Genomic DNA, 26,169 nt, shown 5'->3' with positions numbered 1-26,169 from the left:
CCAGCACCTCTCTCTCCTCTCTCTCTGCCCCAAAGCCAGATCCTCGGAGGTGGGAGACAAAAGAAGAAGACAAGTGAGTAAGGTGGTAAGGGCGCAAAAGTGCACGCAATACAAGGTGATGCACACTGGGGGCACATGGGAACCAGGTGAGACAGGTACGTTCCTACCGTACCCCCCCCCCCCCCCCACCAGGTAACCTACATTGCCCCTCCCTTACCCCTTACTGTATCCACAAAACACAACACTACCCATAAACATCTACTTTACAAATCAACAAACGTCCCTACTGTCTTCCCCGTTCCTCCCATAAACCAAATTGGTCTTCTCTCCCTCCTAACCAATCAAATTTGCCATTTCCAACTCTCATCAAAATTTGCCATCACCAATTCATCATCAGTCCCTCCTAGGGAGGGAGAGATGGAATCACCCCAATGTCTTATCCACGTCGTGATGCGTCTCACAAATCCACACAGCAATTCTCATTTCCTGCAACACAGAACAAAGAAAACACAGGTGTGGAGTCATCATCATCACCTCAGGTAAGTGGCTGCGTATGGTGCGACAGGTTCATCAATCCTAACTATTTCCTAAATGACTTTAACAACTTTACATTACCCGGGGTCTTTCCCTGCCAATCCATTGGCCAACTTACACTATGGGTTCTAAAAACCAATTCCCATTGACCAAACTGTGGTGCTTCTCAATTTGGGGTCTCACTCCCCCGATTCATCTCCCGGTGCCTCGCACAATTTCTGGGCTGCGACGTGTAGCTCTCCCAGCAGGTCTACCCACCTGCACACCTCCACCACTGCAGTTGCCTCCGAGCTTACCTGCTCCTTACCCTAACCTAACTACCTGGGGAAGGCCCACTGGCGCTCTCCCCACTCGGTGCCCTCTCCGGCACTGGGCTACCCGGGTCCGTCCTCCGGATCCTCGGGCCCCACTGACACTAACGGCTCCCAGAGCCCACCTGCGGCCTCACCTGGCCGACATCCTCACAGTGGTGGAGTGCCCAACCAACTACACACACTAACAGGCTACACGCCCAGCCATTTCCACAACACTAATGCACCCATCCACAATACCATTCTGCAACCGCACCACAAATGCCAATATCCAACCACAATTTACCTATACCCTCTACCTAACACTTACACTACCCGCCCCGGGTACTCGTGAAAGGGGTCCACTCTTCCCCCATCCACACCTTCGCACCATGCACACCACTCCGTACCACTTACTCCAACTCTCTCCACACCATTCATTCCCTGCTCCATGTATTCCACACACCTGTACTTGCACACCTGTGCTCTCACACCTGGTGCCACCTGCACCCTTCTCTCCCCAAGCGCATTCGCGCTGATCCACAACACTCACTACTCATCCACTGCTCCACACACCTGTCCAGTTCTCACACAGCATCATCTCATCTAACTACTCCCCTCTGAAACTTGCGCTTCCCAGTCGTCCCTTTAAACTATTGCGCTCCCACGTCATTATCATCCATACTAATCTACCTGCGTCCCCACTACAGGTATCAGTCACTATCTAAACCTTAACGTTACCTAATGTCATCTTTGCTAGATCCCTAACAATATCCTAACCCACCCGGGCTAGTTTTCACTGCCATCAACCCCATAAACTATAGCGCATTTGCCCCACTTTGTGAGGGATGACAGAGTTGCCATCCCACCACATCGGGCATCTCCCACTACCAATTTTGCACATCAAATTTCAACAAATCAAAAATTTGCCAATCACTACTCATCATCTGCCAATCATTACTGCCAATCCTTTGCCAATCATCAAATTTTGTTTTTTTATAATTTTGGGTCCAAAACACTAACCTCATCACACAGTCTACTCACTAATGCCTCTCGGTGCGCCAATTTACTTCTAAAGCTCGGCTTCGTACAGCCAAGCCATGAATGCGGGTTGTGTTGTGCCAGCGGCTGGACGCGTCCGACACTCGGTGCAGGGACGGGGGCTTACCCGGGCCGAGATCCCACGCACCACCCCGGCGTGGAGCCATCCACTGTCCCGATCTCGACCTGCCGGCACATCTCAACAAAAAGTGGTCGCCATGACGACCCTTCCTATCGGGCTGCCCGCTCCGCCGAGTGGAGCCCGGACGCGGCCGTTCCAAGCGAGGCACAGCGTGGATCGCGTACGGCGGTTCTTTCGAAACCGCCGTGGTTCGGATCCCCGCTGGTCCTCGCGGCACGCGAAGCTGCCCGACGCGCACCGAGGGCCCGAGTCGGCTATAAGTCGTTCTAACCTCTAACCCGGTTACCGTCGATGCTTCACCTGCATGCTTACATGCATACGCTACCCCTTTCTTGCTCATACCTCCAGCCGTTTCCATGCTCCTCGTCGTACCTTCTCTAACACACCCAGGTACACTCATTCCACTCCCAGCCTTGGTCACACACCTGACCACCGAACACTCTGGCACACATTCGTTGGTCGCACACCTCACCAACACACCTCTTCGCGCCCCCTCCTCGGTCACCTCCTCTGTGACAATCACAGGTGTGCTCTCAATCGCACACCCAACCACGTGCCTCACTACCAATTCCAGCATGCATTCCCACTCACGCTCTACCATTCCAGGTGTGCATCCTTCCATTCCAGGTGTACATCCTCGCTCACCTGTCACAACCAACTCACGCTCCTTGTCACTCTCACTACTCTCACCTCCACTCTTGACAGCGCACTCACCCTTACTCTCGACAGCGCACTCTTTCCTCATGCACCCGTCCGTTACACACCTTTCTCGCGCACACTCTCCCGTTACACACTCTGTAACACTCACCACAGGTGTACACTCTTCCTTACTTTTGACAGCGCACTCTTTCCCCATGCACCTGTCCGTCACACATCTTTCTCGCACACCCTCTCCCGTTACATCCTCTGTAACACTCACCACAGGCGTGCATTCTCCCTTTACACCCTCCGTAACATCTCAATATGTCTCTCATCTCTCATCTCAATACATCTCAACCACGCGCTTCCATGTGCTCCCTCGCACACGCGCTACGACCGACTCACTCTCGACAGCACCCTCACTCCTTGGCACGCACTTTTTCCTCACACACCCCAGAGTCGGACTTTCTCGCACACCTCCTTTTTCGCACACCAGACCTGTCGCACACTTCACCAACGGCCTCTCACGAACACCCGGGTCCATCTCGACCCCCAAGCTTCTTCAATCACCTGGCGCATCATACGCACGACCATATTGGTCACCACTTACACCGGGTCCTCTTCCTCTTCGCTTCTCCTCCATCACCTGCGAATCCCTCATCCGGTTAATGAGCACATCATCACGATCCGAACACAGACTTTGGACCAATTCTTTTATCTCCTCTTTTATCTCTTTCTTATCTCCTCTCCGTCGCTTCTTAATTTCGCTCACCCCTTCTTCCACTTCTTCTAATTTCTGCTTCACCTCTTTTATTTCCCGGTACGTCTCCTCAAGCTCGTCCTCCAAGGCTACCTTGACCGTTTCCATGTGCGTCCTCACCTGCCGGTCCTTCGTCTCCATTACCTCTGTCACCTCTTCCAACCTCGTTGTCAGTCCCTCACGTACCATCTGACATTGCCTCTTTGTCGCTATCAAGTCGTTTTTTATGTCGTTTTGTGTCGCTTTTAACCCTCCTAATACCGCAGTGTTCCTTTGAACCTGCTCCGTTAGTCCTTTTTGTCCCTCCGTCAGCTGTTCCACCTCCTGCGTCAGGTCCTCTATGCCCCCTTGCAATTTTACAGTCCCCTTTCTCACCTCCTTCTCCATGTGCTCCTTACAGTGCCTCACCTCCTCGCGCACTCCTCCGACCTCCTCACTCACACCTCTTCTGATCTCTTCTCCCATCACTTGCATCTCCTGCCCAGATGCCACCCTCATCTGCTCCATTTCCTCCCTGTGAGCATCCAGTTTGGTTTCTACCCCCATTCTGACCCCCTCTATCTGCTGCCCCATTTGTTTAACTTCCCTTTCCGCTTGGTCCCTCATGTCCCTCATGTCCCTCAATTTGCCTTCCATACTGTTTTCTAACCCCTCTAACCCCTTTTGCATCCCTTCCATTTGATTCTCTTGAGCGGCCATTCTGTTTTCTACCCCCAATAACCCATTCTTTACCTCTTTTGTCCCATTGTCTAACCCCTCACCGGTACCCCTCGCTTCGTCCCTCATTACCCCCATTTGCTCACTCTGAGCCTCCATCCGGTTCCCCATTACCCCCATTTGGTTTCCCATTACCCCTAATTGCTCACTCTGCAGTTTGAGGGACGCCTGCATTTGCGCCATAAATTGCTCCATGAGGGCCTGCATTTGGGCCATCCCTCCCACTTGTGCAGCGGGTGCGGCCGCCGTAGCTATGTGCGAGGCGCCATTTTGCGCGCCCGCAACCTCGTGCGCGACGACGCCATTTTGCGACCCTGCTACCCTCACTGCTTCGCTCTCCTCATGTCCCTCAATTTGGTCCTGGATCGACCCTGCCTCACTCTCCCCTACCGGAACCCAGCCGTCTTGATCTGTCATAGCGCGACTTTCAAAATTCGGGTTTTTATTTTTGTAAAACAAAATCAAATTTCGCCGTTAATAATTTCGAGCGCGTGAAGCGCGCTTCGGGTCCAATCCCACTTCCCGACACCAATTGTTACTCTAATAGTACAATTGGTGTTCCAAAATTTGGGCCTAACAAATTTAGTCCCAGGTCCGAATCCAACTCCTGACAACCAATTGTTACGGACACGACTTAGCTGTTATGATGGGCCGAGCGGAATGGCCGCCGTGTTCGCACAGTTTACCCGATTACACTCGAACGTTGGCCGAATCGCGCTACGCTAGATCAATGAAGGAAAGGACACAACGGCTGGGATTAAGGCAACGACACAAGGGGTACAGTTCTCAAGACCTCCGGAGGAGGATATAATATTGGTTATGCAGAACGGTTAGATTACACGGCAAGAGGTAAAGCACAGCAAGATGGGCACTTAGACACAGTCTTATCTAATTCCCGACAGACCACAGACAAACGGGACAAGACTGACTCACACAGGGATTGATGGCAAGGAAGGGCAGGCAGTCGATAGCTCAAGGTGCACCTTGGCTCAGGGGCAGAATCGACCCGGTCCGGTCCCGAGATGCCGGGAGGTATTTCTCAGCGCTAGGAGGTGGCGTCCTTTCTTCTCCGTAGCTGAGGCGCATCTGACGTCACCTCCCTCTTCCTGCGCATGTCCAGCGGGGAGTGACACGCCCTCGGCTCGTTAGCTCCGCCCCAGATGGAATCGGTCCGCCGCTTCTTATTGGGTGCGGGGGGTTACCGGGCTCCGCCCTTGACGAGGAGCTGACAGTGAGCCCCTGCGTGGTAACCCCGTCGGAGCACATGTTCAATGGCGGCTAACCAAGCCGGAGTGAGGACGCACACTCCCCGCGTCGCCGCCGCCGCTGTTGTTGGTGTTGTTGTTCCATGAGGAAGAGATGCGGGGAGGTATTGGGAGGTCCTAAACTTACTAATGGTGCCATACAATCACATTCTGGTGCAACGAAGAGTCAGAATTAATGGAAACGAGTCCTTAACTGACATAGACTAAGAATAACTAGCAAGATGTCCTATAGTTGTCTACGTGAGATGCGGTGAACCTGGGTACGACATTTAATGGGGGAAAAAGGGGAAGGTCGGGGCTACAGAGTGTTGTTTACAGATAATGGGACTAGGGAATGGGGGATTGGGGATAGTTGGGGAGTATTGGGGAAATAGGGGAATATTTACAAGCGGATATGGATGGAGGCCAAATCCCATATCCGCAACATTATATATATATATATACACTCCGACAATCGTGACGGATACGTTCCTGGAAAATGTCACAAATGTTGAATTTTTGAATGTGGGGGGCATCTTATTATAATAGAGCAAACGTATATGGTTATGTCGCTATGTTTATATGCGATGCAAACGTGTTCTTCTTCTTCAAATAAAATTACCACCCACTTAATTAACCCTCTTAATTGCGTTAAGACTGCAGAGAGCCCTCAGACCTTTGATGACACTTTAATTCCCCCAAGACCATTCAGACCACCAAGACCCAAAACACCCCAAATACCCTTCAAGGCCCTGAGGCTCAGAAAGACCATGAATACCCAAAGACCCTGAATACCCAAAGATCCTGAACACCCAAAGACCCTGAACACCCAGAAGACCCAAAACACCCCGAAGACCCAAAACACCCCGAAGACCCAAAACACCCCAAAGACCCAAAACATCCCAAAGACCCAAAACACCCCAAAGACCCAAAACACCCCAAAGACCCAAAACACCCAAAACACCCCAAAGACCCAAAACACCCCAAAGACCCAAAACACCCCAAAGACCCAAAACACCTCAAAGACCCAAAACACCCCAAAGACCCAAAACACCCCAAAGACCCAAAACACCCCAAAGACCCAAAACACCCCAAAGACCCAAAACACCCCAAAGACCCAAAACACCCCAAAGACCCAAAACACCCCAAAGACCCAAAACACCCCAAAGACCCAAAACACCCCAAAGACCCAAAACACCCCAAAGACCCAAAACACCCCAAAGACCCAAAACACCCCAAAGACCCAAAACACCCCAAAGACCCAAAACACCCCAAAGACCCAAAACACTCCGAAGACCCAAAACACCCTGAAGACCCAAAAGCCCCTGAAGACCCAAAAGACACCGAAGACCCTTAAGACCCAAAAGCCTCTGAAGACATCCAAAGACCCAAAATACCCTGAAGACCCAGAGGATCCAAAAGACCTTGAAGACCAAAAAGCCTCTGAAGACCCTGAAGGCCCAAAATACACCAAAGACCCTTAAGACCCAAAAGCCTCTGAAGACACCAAAGACCCTGAAGACCCAAAACACCTCAAAGACCCAAAATACCCTTAAAGGCCCAGAGGATCCAAAAGACCCTGAAGACCCAAATGGCCCTGAAGACCCAGAACACCATGAAAACCCAAAAGACACCGAAATGGTCAAAGATGCCTACCACTCTGAAACGACGTGTGGTGAGGCGTGCGGAGCGCGCCGAGTCACGCTGGTTGTTTCAATGGAAAACGGGGGGATTGGTTTCCAGCGGTTCGTGATTCATAAGGGAAAATCAAAAATCCCGTAAAAAAAAAAAACGCTAAAAACCGCGAATATGCGGAGCAAAGGGCCAAATGATAGCTTCCAAATGTTAGTCAAATAATAACATTCCAAATCTTAGCTCACTCTTACTGCGAGTGTCATGTTACTTTATCTAAAATGAACCGTATGTACTTTGATCTTGTGTGGTCGCCAAAGCAGTTCTTGATCGCGGAAATAGTTGCCGTTTTAACTGCTCAGAGTTTAAGCTTGAAGGATGATATGCTTGCTATTCTATATTATCTTACGAAGATTGATGTTGAGTTTAAATTGCATAATTGTAAACGTACTTGTTTCACAGCCTTGTGCTAGAATTTTATTTTAGATTTAAAATAAGAGTTCATTTTTACTTACGTTTCATGAACCATCCTCACTGATCGGCCAAATATTTACACAACATTACAGGGAAAAGAGTTACACAATAATCGTGTGCAGACAAAAGAATCATGATTTTTTTTTTTTTTTTGTATACAAGATCGAGGCTCGTGTGAGAGCCAACATTGATCACAAAAAGACAAACTGACACATAAAACATGAAACATATGATAAAGGGAGCGGGAGAACAAGATGGAGAGCAGGGACATCGGGAGATTAGTGGGAGGGAGAGGGTTTGTGGGGAGGAGGCATGGGAAAGGGGGGTTGGGGGGGTGGTGGGTGCGAGAGGTAGAAAACACATGGACACTGCTAGGACTTCCAGGAAAGAAGTCGGTATTTCAAAAAACTGGATCTGGGGTGAATTAATGGGGGTAGAAAAGATCAAGGTTATGGATGGGGGAAGATAAGAGATGGTGGTGGACAGCTGTTTTAAAGACCTGGAGGGAGGAGTGGGATTGAAGAGAGGGAGGGGGTTTATTCCAGAGGTGGGAGTAAAGAGGAATGAAGGAGTGAAGGTGAGTAGAGAGTCTTGATTTTGGCAGTTTAACCATAAGAGGGTTGATGGCAGATCTTGGGCGACCTGTAGGAATATTTGGGGGACAGAGCACAGAGAGCTGGGGGAGCAAGGCCGGAGAGGAGTCGGTAGAAGACAGAAAGACCACCAACGTGCCAGTGGTGAGCGAGTGCAAGGCCTCGGAGTTAGGTTCATTGCGGGAGATTCCAATGATTCTGAAAAGATTAACTTAAAATAAAATTCTGAAAAATTCTGAAGATTACTTAAAATTAAAGACTTAAAATTAAACAATACTAGCAACGGTACCTGCCCTAAGGGCGGGGCTTCAATTGGGGGGCTGAAATAAAAAGGCAAAATATCAGAAATTGAAGGCTTTTTAAAAATTTAAACGATTCATATAAACATCCGTTAAATCATATCACACGCAAATCATCAAAATCTAAACAGTATTTGTAGAATTTCAATGAAAGCCACATCACTGTTCATATCAGTAAATATTATTCCATCGTGTTTCGGAAAACCAGGAAAATTGGAAAAATTATATAGCCTATTTTACTCCCAGGGGTCCCAGGATTACCCACCCAAAATATCTTTGCGATCGGTTCAGCAGTTTTTACGGTACCTTCGAACAGACAGACGGACATTTGGTGAATTATAGTAAGATATATATACAGCAATACCCCGTTTTACGCCATTTCGACCTACGTCAAATCCGACTTTACGCCACTCTTCCAGAGTAAATTTTAGTTCAGTGAACGTCATTATGTGCGACTTTACATCACTCCTACATCATAATAGGAGGACGTGAAAAAAATTAATTTTTCCTTAAAAATATATTTAAAATAAATAAAATAGTACATAAAAATTAACAATAAAAGAAGCTAAAAAACAATTTAAAATACAATAAAAATCAGATTAAAAATATAAAAAATGTACGTACAGTATACGTACGCGTAGCTGCTGGTTCTCATTGAAAACAAAGGCGACGCCATATGCATTTTGTCCTGTGCTGCGGTCGCGTGCTTGCTTTGCCTTTCGCTGTTATTTTTGTGATTATTCCTTTACTGTGTCTGTGTTAGCCATGGGTCCTAAGAAGGATAATGCTAGTGTTTCCAAGCGTAATGTGGTTATGATGGAAGATAAGTTAAATCTGATTAAAAGGTATGAAAAAGTGTCGGTGATAGCGCATGCCTTAGGGCTGCCACGGTCGATGGTATCGACCATCATTCATGATAGGGAACGTATTCTCGCATACATCACTGAAAAAGTGCCGTCGGCGAAGACTGCTGTCATGAATATGAAGATGGGTCAGATTTTCGACGAGATGGAGAGACTGCTTTCGTTGTGGATCGAACGCCAGACCCATGAACGCATACCAACGAGCCAGCTGCTGATACAGGAGAAGGCGAAGTCTTTGTTCCAGGATCTTCTGAAGAAGTACCCAAAGGATAAGGACACAACCTTCGTTGCAAGCTCTGGATGGTTTGCACACTTTAAACGGCGCTTCAGCTTGCACAATGTCAAGATTCAGGGTGAAGCCGCAGTGCCAACACCGTAGCCGCCGAGGAATTTCCTGCCACATTGAAGAAGATCATTGAGGACGAGGGATTCTTGCCCGAGCAGATCTTCAACGTCAACGAAACGGGCCTTTTTTGGAAGAGGATGCCCGACAGATCCTTTATCTCGAAGGAGGAGAAGACCATGCCGCTAGGCTACAAAGTCGCGAAGGAGCGGCTAACGCTCATGCTTGGGGGTAATTTGCCACGGCGACTTCAAGCTGAAGCCGCTCTTGGTGTATCATGCGGCGAACCCCCGGGCACTTAAGAACATCCCGAAGGCGTCTCTTCCCGTCATTTGGATGAATAATATGAAGGCATGGGTAACCGTCATAATTTTTGAAGAATGGTTCATCAATCATTTCATCCCGGCTGTCAAGAGCTATTGTCGAGAGAAGAAAATTCAATTTAAATTGCTGCTGATTTTGGACAATGCACCTGGCCATCCCACTAACCTCGGTGATTTCGACCCCAATGTGAAGGTGGTGTACTTGCCACCCAACACCACATCGCTCATACAGCCTATAGACCAGGGTGTGATAGCGCTTTTTAAGCGCTACTATCTCCGCCGCACTCTTCGTCAGGCTGTCGATGCAACGTCGGAGGAGGAAGGCATCAACATCCGGCAGTTTTGGAAAAACTATAACATCTACCAGGCAGTGCTGAACATCAATGCTGCATGGTTGGAGGTTACGCAGTCGGCGAGGAATGGGGTGTGGAAGCGTTTGTGCCCCCACCTTGTTAATGATTTCACAGGGTTTGATGCGCCAGTCAAGGCTGTGTCTAAAAACTTGGTTTCCCTCAGCGCTGACCTGGAGGAGGAGGATTTCGACGGTTTGATCGAGGCAGACAAGCAGCCTTTAACTAATGAGGACTTAATGGCGTTAAAGGAAGAGCGACGCGAAGAGGATGAGCTTCCAGAACTAGAGCCAAGGAAATTCACCGTAGCCGAAATGCAGAAAGGTTTTTATCACCTCTCCAAGTGTCTTGCAATATTTGAGGCACAAGACCCAAACGCCAAGCGTTTCGCAAAAATGATGAATGGCACCAGCGACCTTTTCTCCAGTATCGGACCATCTTAACTGAGAAGAAGAAGCGCACAATTCAAGGGACTTTGGATCAGTTCCTACTTAATGTCGAGAAACGCAAGGCCTCTACTAGTTTTGATGAGTCGCTGAAGAAGCCCTGCATATAGTGTTCATTACTCTTTAAAAAATATGGCTAAAATGTGTTTTTTGTGTTCAGAAGAGATGCTAAGTTTAAGGTGAATAACATAATTTTATTTATTATTCTTTACAAATTCATTTTTCATTCACTCATTAAAAAATATGACAAAAATGTGTTTTAGTGTTCTTTAAGGTTTCCGATAGTTATATACTTTCGCGAGTTATTTACTCTAGTTTTACGGTGTTTGTCTTCATTTTAAGGCATTTTTAAGGCATTACGCCCAGTTTACGTCAAAAACCGAGTTACGTCACGGCTTATGGAACCAATTAATGACGTAGGCCGGGGTATTGCTGTAATTAAATAATCACTCGTGGTTCCCGATCAAAAATAGATGAAAAAATAATTATGTAAGAAACCAAGCAACCCTCCTCCACCCACCCCCATGTCATATCCCATCTATAATCTTCTTCTTCCCAACACCCCTCCCCTCCCTGCGCAGAGAGTTTGCGATCATCTCTGTGAACTAGGCTTTTCCTCAAACAGAAAATACTAATAATATTAACCTGAGATCCTGACCCATAGATGAAAATGGATAATCAACCAAGTACCAAGTAAGTACTTGGTGTTGCCTGGTGTTGGGCTAGCGGTTAGGGTGCCAGCTTAGGATCCTAGGATCCTGGGTTCGAATCCCGGTCGATCGTTGAATTAACGCCAGGGGGGTTGACTCAGCCTGTCATCCTTCCGAGGTCGGCTAATTGAGTACCAGTTCACTGGTAATTCCCTGTTTGTCGTAAAAAGGCGACAAAAAGGGTTGGCGGCAGGAAGGGCATCCGGCCGTAAAACATTGCTTCAAAAAGGGGACCAAAAAACAACAACAACCACGGTCCCCGAAAAAGGCCAACCCCCGCTTTGCGGGGAAAAATGGCCTCTAATGGTTTTTTTTTTTTTTTTTTTACCAAGTAAGTCTGTGGGTGGGAGGGAACTTTTTTTTGCACCCACGGAAAACCGAGAATACGCGGGACACAGGGCTGTGAATTTAGAAGCAAGTCACATTTTATCAACCACGAATATGCAGAACCTGCGAATGTTGGGACCGCGAATGTCAGGATCCAACTGCACAGTAATACCCTGGTTTACACGAAGGATAGGTTCCTGAGAGATTTGTGCAATAGCAATTTCGTACAGCACAGGGCTCAGAAAGCATTGTGTCAATTCGGATACACGGACTGGACGCGCTATTACCAGTGACATACGTAGTGTGTTCAAAAAGTATCCGACCTTTATTTTTCGTGCGTAAAAAAAAAGAAGCTAGGGAGGCATTGATTGGTGCACGTATGTAGGCGATCCTAATGCACACGTGTGAATTTTTTCACACCTGCAGAAGCTGTCATTCGACGGCAGACCGCCAATGAGTGAGGAAATGTAAGTGAGCGCCGTCGGATTTTCGTTTTTGACAAAATGACGGAAAAACTTGAACAACACTACTGCATCAAATTTTGTGTTTCATCAAACTTGCATCAAAACTACAACTTGGTTTCTGGGTCGTACCCATAAACCCAGGACTCATCGCCAGTGATCACTGTGTTGAGGAAGCTGCGATCGCTGTTCACAGTCTCCAGCATGTCCTATGCGATCTCCAAACGGAGTTGCTTCAGCTCAATCGTTAGCAGCTTTGGTACGAACTTCGCTGAGATTCTCCTGAAGCCCAAATCCTCCTTCATAATGGAATGAACGGTGTTGAATCTTGCGGATCGTTTCCACTTGGGAATCGCCAAGCTTTACACAATATTTGATGCAGTAGCGTTGTTCACGTTTTTCCGTTATTTTGTCAAAAACGAAAATCCGACGGCGCTCACTTACATTTCCTCACATCTGTGATGGGGTTGGTACTAAGTACCCAGCATAACCAAACCACCCAGCATAACCAAACCAGGGGTCGGTACTAAGTCCACTACTATTTGTAGCTGTGATGGAGGTGCTGGCTCAGAACGTAAAGGAGGGTTTACTGTGGGAGTTGTTGTATGCAGATGATCTGGTGTTGATTGCGGAAAGTATGGATGGACTGAAGGAAAAGATGAACACGTGGAAGGAATGTATGGAGACAAAAGGTCTGAAGGTGAATATAGGAAAGACGAAGGTGATGGCAAGTGGTAAAGCATGTGGTGAGGTGGAAAGAACTGGGAAGTGGCCCTGTGCTGTGTGTAGGAAGGGTGTCGGAGTGAACTCCATTCAGTGTACAATGTGCGCTGAGTGGGTTCATCAAAAATGTAGTGGTCTGAGAGGGTCATTAACCAGTGTGGCAGCTACATTCAAATGTAAGGTGTGCACAGAGGGAGCTGCAGATGGAGGAAATGTTGAGTTGGATCTTGGAGACGGCGTGAAGCTGGAAGGTGTGAAAACATTTTGCTACCTCGGAGACATGCTGAATGGAGAAGGTGGATCAGACTCGGCAACGGTTGCTCGAGTGAGCTGTGCATGGAAGAAGTTTCGGGAATTGAGTGGCGTGCTGATGATGAGGGGAGTGTCGTTGAAGCTGAAGGGAAAGGTGTATGCTGCATGTGTGAGAAGTGTTATGATTTATGGGAGCGAGACATGGGTAATGAACGTAGAGCAGCAACGAAGGTTGGAAAGGGTGGAAATGCGAATGGTTCGACGGATGTGCGGAGTATCGTTGAGAGAGGAAGACAAATGATGAATTGCGAAAGATGATGGGAATAGAGCCTGTGATTGATGCTGTGAAGAGGAACAGGTTGAGATGGTTTGGTCATGTGTTGAGGAAGGATGAAAGTGACTGGTTGAGAAGAGTGATGGAAATGAATGTAGAAGGAAGTAGAAGACGGGGAAGACCGAGAAAGACTTGGCTAAAGATGGTGGAAGAAGAAATGCGGGCAAGGGGGTTAACAAGGAGAGATGCAGAAAATAGGGCAAAATGGAGAAGATTGTCATGGGGACCGCAAGGCTAACCCCCGTTCTAGCAGGGAAAATGGCCTTTAAAATGCATGTTGTTGTGTTGTTGTTGCTCACTTACATTTCCTCTCATCGGCGGTCTGCCGTCGAATGACAGCTTCTGCAGGTGTGAAAAAATTCACGCGTGTGCATTAGGATCGCTTACATACGTGCACCAATCAACGCCTCCCTAGCTTCTTTTTTTTTTACGCACGAAAAATAAAGGTCGGATACTTTTTGAACACAGTAGTAAATATTGTTACGGATACGGAGGACGGCTCTCCCGTTAGCAAGGGGTGATTAGCCTCTTGTCCTGTTAAGCTGGCCGTCTCCCCGTTCCTGGTACTCGTAACGCTACCCCACGGGATGGAACGGATCAGGGTTATGGGCCCAGGGTTTATCCCGAATACTTTTATCCGTCCCTCCGCAGACTAGGGAGACAAGTACCGCTCGAACCCCGGTTTGGATGGTCTAGTTAGTTGCCGAGCGGTTTTTAACAACCCGACGTTCGAGCCATTAGCATTACCAAAGACTAACCCGATTCTCAAACGTTGGCCGAGTCGCGCCACGTGCACTCAATATGGAAACCTCTAAAGTGACCGAAAGAGCATGAAGAAGTAAAAACAAAGTAGGGAATAACAAGATTTATTACTATTTATACACACTAAGCAGAAAGGAAAAGAAAGATGATTTATAAGGCAATTGAAGGAGCAGGAGACATAGTGCAATGATTAGCTTATATATAGCAGTCTTAATTAATACCCCAAGACAACATGAAAGACGGACAAACGGGCACACTTACACGGGGGAATTGATGGCAGGAATCACTGGAGGGAGGAGAAGGTCCAAGCCGATGGCAGGGCAGGAAAGGTCCGGGCAATTCCACACCGTCGAGGTCCACGTTCCGTGCTCGAAGCGAACAGCAGCTGGCAGCTCCGCGTCTCCACAGCCGGCAATAGGGCCTAGAGGGTCTCGGCGTATTGCTCAGTATCAGCACCCCCTCACGTCTCGTTCTCTCTTGGCTGCTTTAGCTGGATCGCGCATCTGCCGCACCTCTCTCTCACTCTTCCTCGGACCTCAATCTTCTCCAAAAAGCTCATCTGCTCATCTCCTCATCTGCTCATCTCCTTGGGGAGCGTCCCGCGGCGGGTTATATAGGCCCCGCCCTTCACCCTTTGCGAACCTCCCCCAAGCGTTCTCTCTCCGCCCTCTCAAGCCAAACCCCTCGTTCTGGGTTGGATGAGCGGGGCCGACTTACTCCTCCCCTCTATGACGAGGTGGAGACCCGCCTTTCTTCTTCGTCGTTACCTCGTGCGTAATGGAGTCAAATGCAGCAAAGTGGACGGCAGATGAAAATGCAGCAAAGTGCCTAAAGAGTCAATTGCAGCAAAGTGGCAAACCTGGCACTTGGAAGCTGCCATGGGGCGTCGGAGGGCCTACTCTTATTTAATTCGGTGCAATGAAGAGTCAAGCTAGTGGGAAACACATCCTTAACCTACAGAGAATAAGGGACTAACTATTTAAAAGGATATATGGTGTCCTGTGTGTAGGTTTATGAAATTAACTAAGAGGACGAGCTTCGACCTTTCTTTACATTACGAGGGTCAGTTACACACAACAAAACCATACTTCTCACATTCGTTACACTTTCTCAAATTCGTTACACTTCTCAAATTCGTTACAATATGATATGTATTAATTGTAATAAACTGAAATCATTAATGAATACTATTAAACGAATATATATCAGTAATCAGTAATAAAGGTATGTAAATTTTATGCATTTAGGGATGATTTAACAATGAGGTGTCTTGGAGCTAGCGTATTACACACCGACTGCATACAGTGCATTCAGAAAGTATTCAGACCCCTTCAGTTTTTTCACATTTTGTTATGTTGCAGCCTCATGCAGAAATCGTTTAAATTCATTTTTTCCCTCATTAATCACACTCAATACCCCATAATGACAAAGAGAAAACAGGATTTTAGAATGTTTTGCAAATTTATTAAAAAGAAAAAACTGAAATATCACATTGACATAAGTATTCAGACCCTATGCGATGACACTTGAAATTTAGCTCAGGTGCCTCCCATTTCTCTTGATCATCTTTGAGATGGTTCTACACCTTGATTGGAGTCCACCTGTGGTAAATTCAATTGATTGGACATGATTTGGAAAGGCACACACCTGTCGAAAAAGGTCTCACAGCTGACAATGCATAGCAGAGCAAAAACCAAGCCATGATGTCGAAGGAACTGCCTGCAGAGCTCGGAGACAGGATTGTGTCGAGGCACAGATCTGGGGAAGCGTACAAAAAAAATCACTGCTGCATTTAAAGTTCCCAAGAGCACAGTGGCCTCCATAATTTTTGAATGGAAGAAGTTTGGAACAACCAGGACTCATCCTAGAGCTGGCCGCCCGGCCAAACTGAGCAATCGGGGGAGAAGGGCCTTGGTAAGAGAGGTGACTAAGAACCCGATGGTCACTCTGGCTGAGCTCCAGAGATCTTGTGTGGAGATGGGAGAAACTTCCAGAAGAACAACCATCACTGCAACACTCCACCGATCTGGGCTTAATGGCAGAGTGGCCAGACGGAAGCCTCTCCTCAGTGAAAGGCACATGATATCCCACAGAATCTTGTTTCTCACAGTCTGAGAGTCCTTTCGGTGCTTTTTTGCAAACTCCAAGCGGGCTTTCATGTGTCTTTCACTGAGGAGAGGCTTCCGTCTGGCCACTCTGCCATTAAGCCCAGATCGGTGGATTAAGCCCGCCCCACTTCGTCCCCCTTCTATCTCATACCTCCACCTCCCCCAACTTTCTACTTTCCTCTGCACCCCCTGAAACAACCCCTCACTGTGCCTCATCCCATCACCATCAAACCTTTCGTCCTCCTCATCCTTCCCTTTCTTGTAACTCTTCTGTAATCTCTGACACACGATCAACTGCTCTTCCTACCCCCCCCTCTCATCCTTCCCTTTCTTGAACTCTTCTGTAATCTCTGACACACTATCAACTGCTCTTCCTACCTCCCCCTCTCATCCTTCATCTGACCCTACCCCTCCTCTCCTCTCCTCTCCTCTCCCCTGTCCTGCACCCGATGCTCCTCCTCTCTCCTCATTAACGGTATGGACCTCAAACATCCGGGGCCTTCGCTCAAACCTGATTGATCTCTCCATTCAGGTTGCTTCTGAGAATCCAGACTTTATCTGCTTAACAGAAACTTTCCTCCTTCAAGATATATCTGATTCCTTAATATCTCTTCCTGGTTACTCCCTCCTCCGGTATGATAGACCTGAGCCTCATCCTGGTGGTGGGGTGGCTATCTTTGTCAAAAACTCTCTTCCTCACTCTCCTTGCACTGCCCTCTCTCCACCCCACCCCCAGGAGTACCTCTGGCTACGGCTTCCTCTCCGCTCCCACCTTTTGTTCATATGTGTTCTGTACCGTCCTCCAAACAGTGATGACTCCATTTACATTTCGCTGTCGGACAACATGGACCAACTTCTATCAACTCATCCAAACTCTCTCTTCCTCATATGTGGCGACTTCAACTGTTATCATGCCAACTGGCTGGGTGTGGGTTCATCTCTCACCAGCCAAGGCACCTCAGCAAAGGACTTCTGCAACTCATTGGGACTGACACAATCTGTCAATTTCCCGACCCGGATCTCAGTCAATGGAGTATCTTCTCTTCTGGACTTGGTTATGACTAACTTCCCTGCAAATGTCTGCTGCTATTCTTCTGCTCCAAACGGTTTTTCTGATCATGTGCTTCTTAAAGTGGACATCTCTCTGGCCATTCTCAGAGAGCCTCCTCAGCGCCGACGAGTCTGGCATTTCACACAGGCCGACTGGCATGGGCTGCAAGCAGCCATCAATCAACTGGACTGGTCTCCCATCTCTAATGCCTCTGACATCAATTCTTCCTGGGAATTCTTCCTAAGCAAACTGCTCTCTCTCATGCACAGATTTATCCCATCTCGTCTTCAGTTGTCTTACCCTTCCTCCCGTCCATGGTACACTGAGTCTTGTGGTGAGGCAGTTGCCCTGAAACAACTTGCCTTTGCCTCTTGGAAGGTAAATCCAACTGAAGACAATCTCAGTTCCTTCCACCAAGCTCGGAACAAGTGTGTGTCTACCCTCAGGAGTGCCAGGAATCACTATCTCTCCACACTCAAGATTGAACTCTCAAACCTGTCTCCTTCCTCCAAATCCTGGTGGCGTCTGGTCAAAGCCGTTTCTGGTATTTGTTCCCCTTCCATCCCCTCCCATAATTCAAATGGTTACACAGTTGACACCGCACGTGACAAAGCCGAATGCCTCAACTCTGTGTTTGCCTCAAAATCTTGTGTCCCAAACCCATCTCTCTCTGTTCCCACCTTACCCAGTCGAACCCAACTGCTCCTGGACTCTGTGTCCTTCTCTCCTGACAAGGTGGAGAAGTTTTTGTCAAACCTCGACTCTGATTCTGCAACTGGACCAGACGGCATCAGCCCACGGGTCCTAAAATCCTGCTCTGCCGCTCTATCTCACCCTCTCTCTGTTCTCTTCACTCTCTCTTTTGCTCAAGGTCATCTGCCAGCATCTTGGAAATCAGCAAACATTACCGCTTTCCACAAAAAAGGTGCAAAAACAGATCCTTGCAACTACAGACCAATCAGCCTGCTTCCAATTATCAGCAAAGTCATGGAATCCATCATTGCTTCGGATATCAAATCCTTCCTCTTCTCCAATGGCTTGATCTCTGATCATCAATTTGGATTCAGACCAGGTCATTCTACTCTGGACATGTTGCTTCTGCTGTCTCAACAATGGATGGAGGTCCTCAATGCCAAACAGGAAATCAGAGCTGTCTCACTTGACATATCACGTGCCTTCGATATGGTCTGGCACCCAGCTCTGCTCACCAAACTCTCCTCCTATGGTATCCATGGTAATCTCCACTCATGGCTTGCGGACTTCCTCTCTAGTCATAGGCAACGTGTGGCCCTGAATGGATTTCTCTAATCTCCCCTTCCTGTTCAGGCTGGAGTTCTCCAAGGTAGTGTTCTGGGCCCAGTGCTATTTCTGGTCTTCATCAATGATCTCTCCGACTCTCTGGAAAATCCTCTCTATATCTTTGCTGATGACTCCACTATCTGACGCTCTATTCCTCATCCCTCAGTTCGGCAGTCTGCAGCCTCCTCACTCTCTGCAGACCTGGACCAAATCACAGACTGGTCAAACAAGTGGAACATGTCTTTCAATCCTGACAAATCTCACACTCTGACAATGTCTCTCTGAAAAGACCGACTGGAAAACCCTCCCATCTACTTTCTCAACAATCCTTTCCAAGAAGTTCTGTCGCTCAAGCTTTTGGGTCTCACTATCTGCCATGATCTTTCTTGGGAAAACCACATTTCCAAGCTGGCCTCCAAAGCCAGTCGCCGACTGGGCATCCTCCATCGTGCGAAGTCCTTCCTTGGCACACCTGAGCTCCTCACCATATACAAGGCTTTCATCCACAGCTCAATGGAATACTGTTCCCCCCTCTCGGCTGGTGCTCCTGCCTCACACCTAGCTCGGCTTCACGCTGTTGAAACCAAAGCTTTCAGAATCATTGGAATCTCCTGCGATGAAGTTAACTCCGAGGGCCTTTCACTCACTCACTGCAGGCAGGTTAGTGGTCTTTCTGTCTTCTACCGACTCCTCTCCGGCCTTGCTCCCCCAGCTCTCTCTGTGCTCTGTCCCCCTGCCCCCCCCCCCCCAATATTCCTTCAGGTCGCACAAGATCTGCCTGCAACCCTCTTATGGTTAAAGTGCCAAAATCTAGGCTCTCTGCTCACCTTCACTCTTTCATTCCCCATTTCTCCCGCCTCTGGAACAATCTCCCCCACTCCTTTCAATCCCACTCCTCCCTCCAGGTCTTTAAAACTGCTGTCCACCACCATTTCTTATCTTCCCCCATCCAAAACCTTTATCTTTTCTACCCGCACTAATTCACCCCAGATACACTTTTTTTTTTTTTTTTTAATTCCAACTTCTTTCCTGGAAGTCCTTGCAGTGTTCATATGTTTTATACCTCTCCCACCTCCCCCCAAGCCCTCCCCCTCCCACATTTCTCCCGATGTACCTGCTCTCAAATGTTGTGTTTGTGTGCTTCCCCCTCTCTCCCCATCTTGTCTACCGCTCCCCTTGTTTTTTGTGTTTTATGTGTCAGTTTGACTTTTTGTGTGATTAATGTTAGCTCTTTCACGAGCCTCGATCTTGTATACAAAAAAAAATAAAGTAAGATCAAATAGCTCTATGTTGAAATATGTTGAAAAACTCAAAACTTTACATGGGGTGTATTTACTTTTTCATGTGACTGTAGCTGGGGAGGGTAAACTTCCATAAGGGCTTTAAACTTCGACTTGATTATAAACTGCTCCTTCACTTCATTATATAAACTGACCACCTTACCCTCACCTTCCTGCTGTTTCATTTGATCATATAAACTCAGCGCCTTAGCCATAATTACTGCCCGACTTAAATTATAGCGCGCCGATTCATATCCTCATTCCAGGAGGATAAACGCCTTTGCATGTTCTCCATTAAACTCATCTCATTTCTTTTGTAGCGACTCCGGGAGTTGTGGACTGAAACATTTGCCACTTATGTGTACATATGCGTAGTACGTGTGTAACGTTTGGTCAAAATTAGTCAAAGGTCAAAATCAAGGCCATCCGAAATATGCAAAACACCTATTCGACCACAGCTAGAAAATTTATCAGCCAAATTTATGTATAACATTCAATCATGTAAAACACTTTACAGGTCAAGTTTTCCAAATTGCTGTTTCTATGGCAACTATTCTTTATTTGGATCTCGCAAGTATCGTACTATGCACGACATCTTCCTTGTTTAATTTGCTGTTTTCAGGTGTATGCATAGCTACCAAGGATGGCTGTGTGCCTGTCGCACCATCTCTAGGAGAAAGCGGGTGGGGGACGCGGAGAGGAGAGAGAGGGGGTACTGGAAAGCAGAGTGAGGGGTGGGCAGAAGCCGAGGGATATTTGCAAGTTATTGGGTTTAGCAACAATTCACGAATCAAAAGATGGATATCTCTTGGTTTCCAGGATAGAATGCAGTATAAACATGAGAACCCATGACATTCCTGCTTTCATTCAGATTGATATCTGAATGATTATACTTTCTCTTATTTCATCGATATACTTTCTCTCCGCATTACAACCACTGGCAGACAAATCAGTGCACAATGACAAACATTGTACCTTAAACTGAGACTCACCACAACCTTGATTTCATCATGTTCAATGTCCACAGCAGTTTGTCCATCATGCCCAGCAACTGCTTCCCTACAGCATGAACAACTACTTTAATGTATCACGCCTACAAAAACACAACAGGTTCTTCATCGAAGCCCAAGTCGAGTCAACTCTCAAAATCAGCAGAGCAATAACACATTCGTTCCCTCCCCTCCCCATACTTACTCATCAGATGAGAATATGCTTTCCTGATCGACAAAACGTCCTTTCTCTTCATCGTCCGAGCTGTTGTCGTGGGAAGATCCCAAGAGCTCGTACATTTGAGAGAGACACCGTTTCTCTTTCAGTGTCTTGATATACCTAAAAAGTCCATTCATGGCAGCTTTCTGTAGTGTGATAAGAGAGCCCAGAAAATGAGAAGAAATGTGAGGACAACCTCCAAAGTATATACATTTCTGTTGACAGGTTAAACGGTTTCAAAACAATCCTATCCATTTGAAAATCTGAAGCCAAATTAAAATCATTATACAACCTCTCCATCCATTTAATCTTTTCCTCGTGTTGAGCCTACCTTTGCTCCCACCACTCCTCAACCTTTTTCTGGCCTCTGATGACCAATAAATGTCATGTAATACAGGTGGATCAATTTTCTTCATGAAAGAGTAGAGCATCAGGAGGAGAAAGGTGAACCAGCGAATGGGAAAAGGGGAAACAGGAGGACAAAGAGGTAAGGAGGCACCGCAGCAAGATGGGGATAGTTTCCGATGAAATGGGAACAGGGTCCAAGCAGTTATAGTGAATGGATAGACCATGACGTGATGGTAGCCTCCAGACTGAAAAGCGTAGCGGTGAGAGCATGATACAGACTCGAGGAAGACAGTTCCACTATTGAGGGTAAGCAAGCAAAGCCTACACACACACACACACGCCTACACACACACACACACACACACACACACACACACACACACACACACACACGCCTACACGCCTACACGCCTACACACACACACACACACACACACACACACACACACACACACACACACACACACACACACACACACACACACACACACACATCACAGACAAAGCAAGTGTTTGTAGCCTCTCTCGAGACCTTGACAAGATAATAAGATGGTTCAACACTTGTAATACATATTTCAATCCTGACAAATCTCGCACCCTCCCCCTCTCTCTCTCCGAAAGTACAGCCTGGCAACACCCCCCCCCCCCCCCCCCCCCCTGCAAACCACATTTCCAAGCTGGCCTCCAAAGCCAGCTGCCGACTGGGCATCCTCCATTGTACAATGTCCTTCCTTTGGCACACCTGAACTACTGTCCACCTTCAAGGCTTTCGTCGCAGCTTGATAGAGTTCTGCTCTCCCCTCCCATCCTCAGTGCAGATGCTCTAAAGTCTAAACTATTACACCACAGAGTCAGTTTTTGGTTGAGTTTATAAACCTTGAAAATATTGAACTCATATTTTTAAATGCTAAATAAAAGAAGTCCTCAACTTATAACCGCAATTCTCCAAATCTGTGATCAGAAACATCTTTTTACATTTATGTGCTGCCTAAGGGTTTCCAGCCCAATGTGTGAGACCCGATGGGCCAGAGGAGTCTTCTTGGTTTGGATGCAGCACAAGGCTGCAGGCATGGCTGGACCGCTGATGTAATGCCCTCTGCTGGTTAGGGCAGGAATTTGGAATTTGGCCGTGGTGCCAGCGACAGCTCGCCCCCTCTTTGTGAAGGACATTGTGGGATCTTTAGCGTCCACCAATGAATGCTGGCAAAAGGGACGCCCGTTTAACGTCCGTCCAAGGGACGGCACACACATTGATAAATCACCCTGTCCGTGAAACACGATTCTAACCCAGGCTAGACAGCTTCGAGGCGAGTTTTTGTACCTCTCGGGCATCCTTTCAGCCAGTGTGGGAGTGAGGGATGGGAAGAGCCCTGTAAAAGACTTTCAAAGGCCTATAACCTGCCAGCATCAGAACTTTTTGTAGATTGGACACTTTTCCTCAAATAGTCAGTTAAAACATTACCTGATAAGCTGTAACCAGGTGCTGTGATGGCTTGCCCATCTTTCTTCTGTTACCAAGGAACATAAAGTTGTAATGTTGCAAATAGTGGCTCAGCATTCGACGCTGTGGTCGGGCATGTTGCTTCCGGTTTGAATCATGACTGAGATCAAAAAACAAAGCAAGGTGTCACATGGTTCAAACTTCCTTATGTATTTTAATAGCAAACCTAAGGTTCTTAGAAGAGCTCACACATTTATTATAAGTAGGACAATGACTTTCTTTGTCAATGGACAAATCAACATGGAATATGAGATTTTAACCTTGGATCCCAATGCTCTTAGGGAAGTGTTCGAGTAGGAAGCCAAAGTAGGCCAGAAGGATATAAAGATAAACAAACAAAGATGGAGCACACAGAAAGCATTTTGGAATGGCATGTACAATTAAATAAATAAAAATTTAAAACATATACTTCGGGGCAAATCATATTGACAAAGGGAACGAGGGAAGAGAGGGGAATGATGCCAATAATTCCACAGCAGTATGAAATACAGTAGGTCCTTCGTTGTCAACGAAGGCCGATAAGCCAGACAAAACAAAGTTATTACAATGAAGATTACTTCCAACGTGCAACTATCGGGGACGCCTTTTCGCAGTGGTTGTACCCCCAACGCAAATCAGGGGTCAAATCTTCCCCATTTTTCCCTGCTGCCCGGATTCATCAGGGCAGCGTCGTCATGTTCAGTGCCGATCGGTCCATATAACTGGCCGTCTCTCTCACCCTGTCATGGCCCTGACTTCATGAAGGCAGGGGAGGGGGAGGGGTGCGGGAGGGGGTACACCATCCTATATATGGGGGATCTCTGGGTCAGTCTTGGGAGATCAATTGGCTGTCTCCATGCCGTGGGCCTGTTTGAGAGAACTGTCCGGGGCGATACAACAACAACAACAACAACAACAAAAACAATCTCCAATGTATCAGTGTGCTGATTTCCATAGACTTCACATTTTCACTGGGAAATTCCACATTTTAAGACCATTGTTGTTTACTAGTGGGGGCACCTGTGGGAATCCCATGGGCATGGACGTGTATGACATTTGAACATCTTCATTTAGATGCTGAACATTCAGTTTTACAAAATGGTTACTGGCCAATTTATCAGATCCACAAATGATGTACAAATGATCCACAAATGAATCAGATCAGACTACACAATATATTTACTTCTGATAACATGTGAATGCATGTGCGTGCACATGGGAAATACAGTTTGAAATGTGTGATTACATCTCATGTAAAATGTGACACTCAAGAGCTCAAATCCTCTACGTCCCCTCCCACATCACGCATGCTGCACCGGGGAGTGGATCACTCACAGGGGAGGGGGAGAGGATCACGATGTTCATTGGTGGTCTCGTTCTGTTCCCTCATTCTTTTATTCATTTTGGAAATTGCAGTTACAAATGACCCTCATGCAACTCATTGAGATAGTGCTGACATAAAGAAGAAGAAATGACCACCTACATGCCCCACATTATGCAACCTAGAGCTAAAGACAGCTCGGACGCACGCGACACATATGGAGCGTAGCATATTCTGACGTCGAGAGCAACGCGCACCCAGAACCTGACAAAACAACGTGCGCAACACATGACTGCACAGGATCACAACGTACAGCAGCGGACAAGATTCAATCTGTTCCAACATTAACACCTCAACCTCATCTGCAGGTTCAGCACCGGCCTTTGGAGAACGAAGCTACGCCCTCTCCCCACATGCAGCGTACCTAATAATTGCAACTTTTCATTGTGACTACGTCTAAAGAATGAAACATTCCAACTATACAAAGAATACAGGTCAAGTGGAAAAGTCCCTGGGAAAAAAGTTATGGGTGGTGTATAAGAACATTACACTACACCCTTTTGTCCAGCGAAAACCAAAATTACTCTTTTCATTCCAGCATACAAAATGACTTTTTAAATTAAAGATGTCAAATAAACTTATTTAAAGTGTACGTGCACGTCAATTATTTAAGAGCATGTTGGACAAGCATTGGTCCTTCTCTCATCTGATGTTACCCTGATTTCCCAACAAACATGCACACCTCACAATAAATTATGTTAAATTTATTTCCACGTTTCCCTGCTCTAGCAGGGAAAATGGCCTTAAAACGATCATTCATATGTCAAGTAGTGGGATATATATAAACCCCATTGATGGAATGAAGTCAGGAGATGGGCAAGTCAGGAGATGACGATGGTTCACGAGCGAGCGGTATTCAATGACAAAGGACGGACTATAACCGAAACAGGCCCGGACAGGTGGGTCGGGGGCCCAGTGTCAGGTGTCGGCCCCCGACATGCGGTGTACATGCCTATTTACAAAGAGCCCCAATCCCAATGCGCTGCGTGCGCAGGCCTTTAAGAGCCAGCTGTACGTAAGTGTGTGGTGCTGGCCCGGAAATGTCAAAACGAAGGGTACTGACCTTGAAATGAGATAGAAAATAATGTATAATCAGTTATGAGGTTAGTTAGCTACACAATCCAGAAAATTCGGTTCGATTCCGACAACTTTGGAAATTTGACCTTTGTGACCTTCAAAGGTCAAACGTCGAAGATTCTGAAATTTATTGGAAAACTTGTATTTCATGATGTATGTGATAATATAAGATCATGTACGACATTTCACCCTATCAGGAAGCGAGCAATGTAATAAAACCTTCAAAAATCAAATTTTCTAAATTTTGTGACCTTGTGACCTTAACCTTGGGGCGAAAATGAAAAATCGAGCTCTGTGGGGCTAGATACATGACATTGGCCTAACCAAATACCGAAACCCCTGTCAGATTCCACCAACTCCCTTGGAGAAGATGTAGCTTGAAATCGATTACCCCCTAAAAAGACATCTTTTTTGGGCGTTGCTCCGCCCACAATGGGCGCAATACGCCCACTCCAGGCAGGACACAACTCAATCATGATATCAACCTCCCACCCAAGTTTCATCAAGATCGGATGATATCATCGGGTAGTTATGCTGTGGACAGACAGACAGACAGACAGACACACACACCCATGATGAATATAGTGGTCTGGTCACTCTGTTTGATAACTCGTGAACCAATTACCTTTACTTCCGTATAATAATGATAAATGATGATGATAACTTATAAAATAAGA

General features: G+C 46.9%; 1 protein-coding gene across 5 annotated transcripts in view; it reads right to left on the bottom strand.

The window, feature by feature from the left end:
• Nucleotides 1-26,169, bottom strand: part of LOC137428964 (uncharacterized) — a 70,211-nt gene that overhangs the window by 2,696 nt on the left and 41,346 nt on the right. For 2 of the 5 annotated variants that reach the window (XM_068118893.2, XM_068118888.2), the window contains exons 3-6: nucleotides 23,017-23,155; nucleotides 21,192-21,352; nucleotides 20,990-21,071; nucleotides 15,907-16,017 (exon numbers count right to left, since the gene is read on the bottom strand). In XM_068118893.2, coding sequence (XP_067974994.2) covers nucleotides 15,922-16,017; nucleotides 20,990-21,071; nucleotides 21,192-21,352; nucleotides 23,017-23,155 — 478 coding nt within the window. In that variant the 3' untranslated portion in view covers nucleotides 15,907-15,921. The remainder of the gene's footprint in view (nucleotides 1-15,906; nucleotides 16,018-20,989; nucleotides 21,072-21,191; nucleotides 21,353-23,016; nucleotides 23,156-26,169) is intronic. The other 3 variants (XM_068118891.2, XM_068118892.2, XM_068118890.2) reach the window with 3 other exon arrangements.

The sequence above is a fragment of the Myxine glutinosa genome, chromosome 6 (assembly GCF_964187855.1).
Source record: "Myxine glutinosa chromosome 6, kmMyxGlut1.1, whole genome shotgun sequence".
Taxonomy (NCBI): Eukaryota; Metazoa; Chordata; class Myxini; order Myxiniformes; family Myxinidae; genus Myxine; species Myxine glutinosa.
This window is presented reverse-complemented; position numbering and strand designations above follow the sequence as displayed.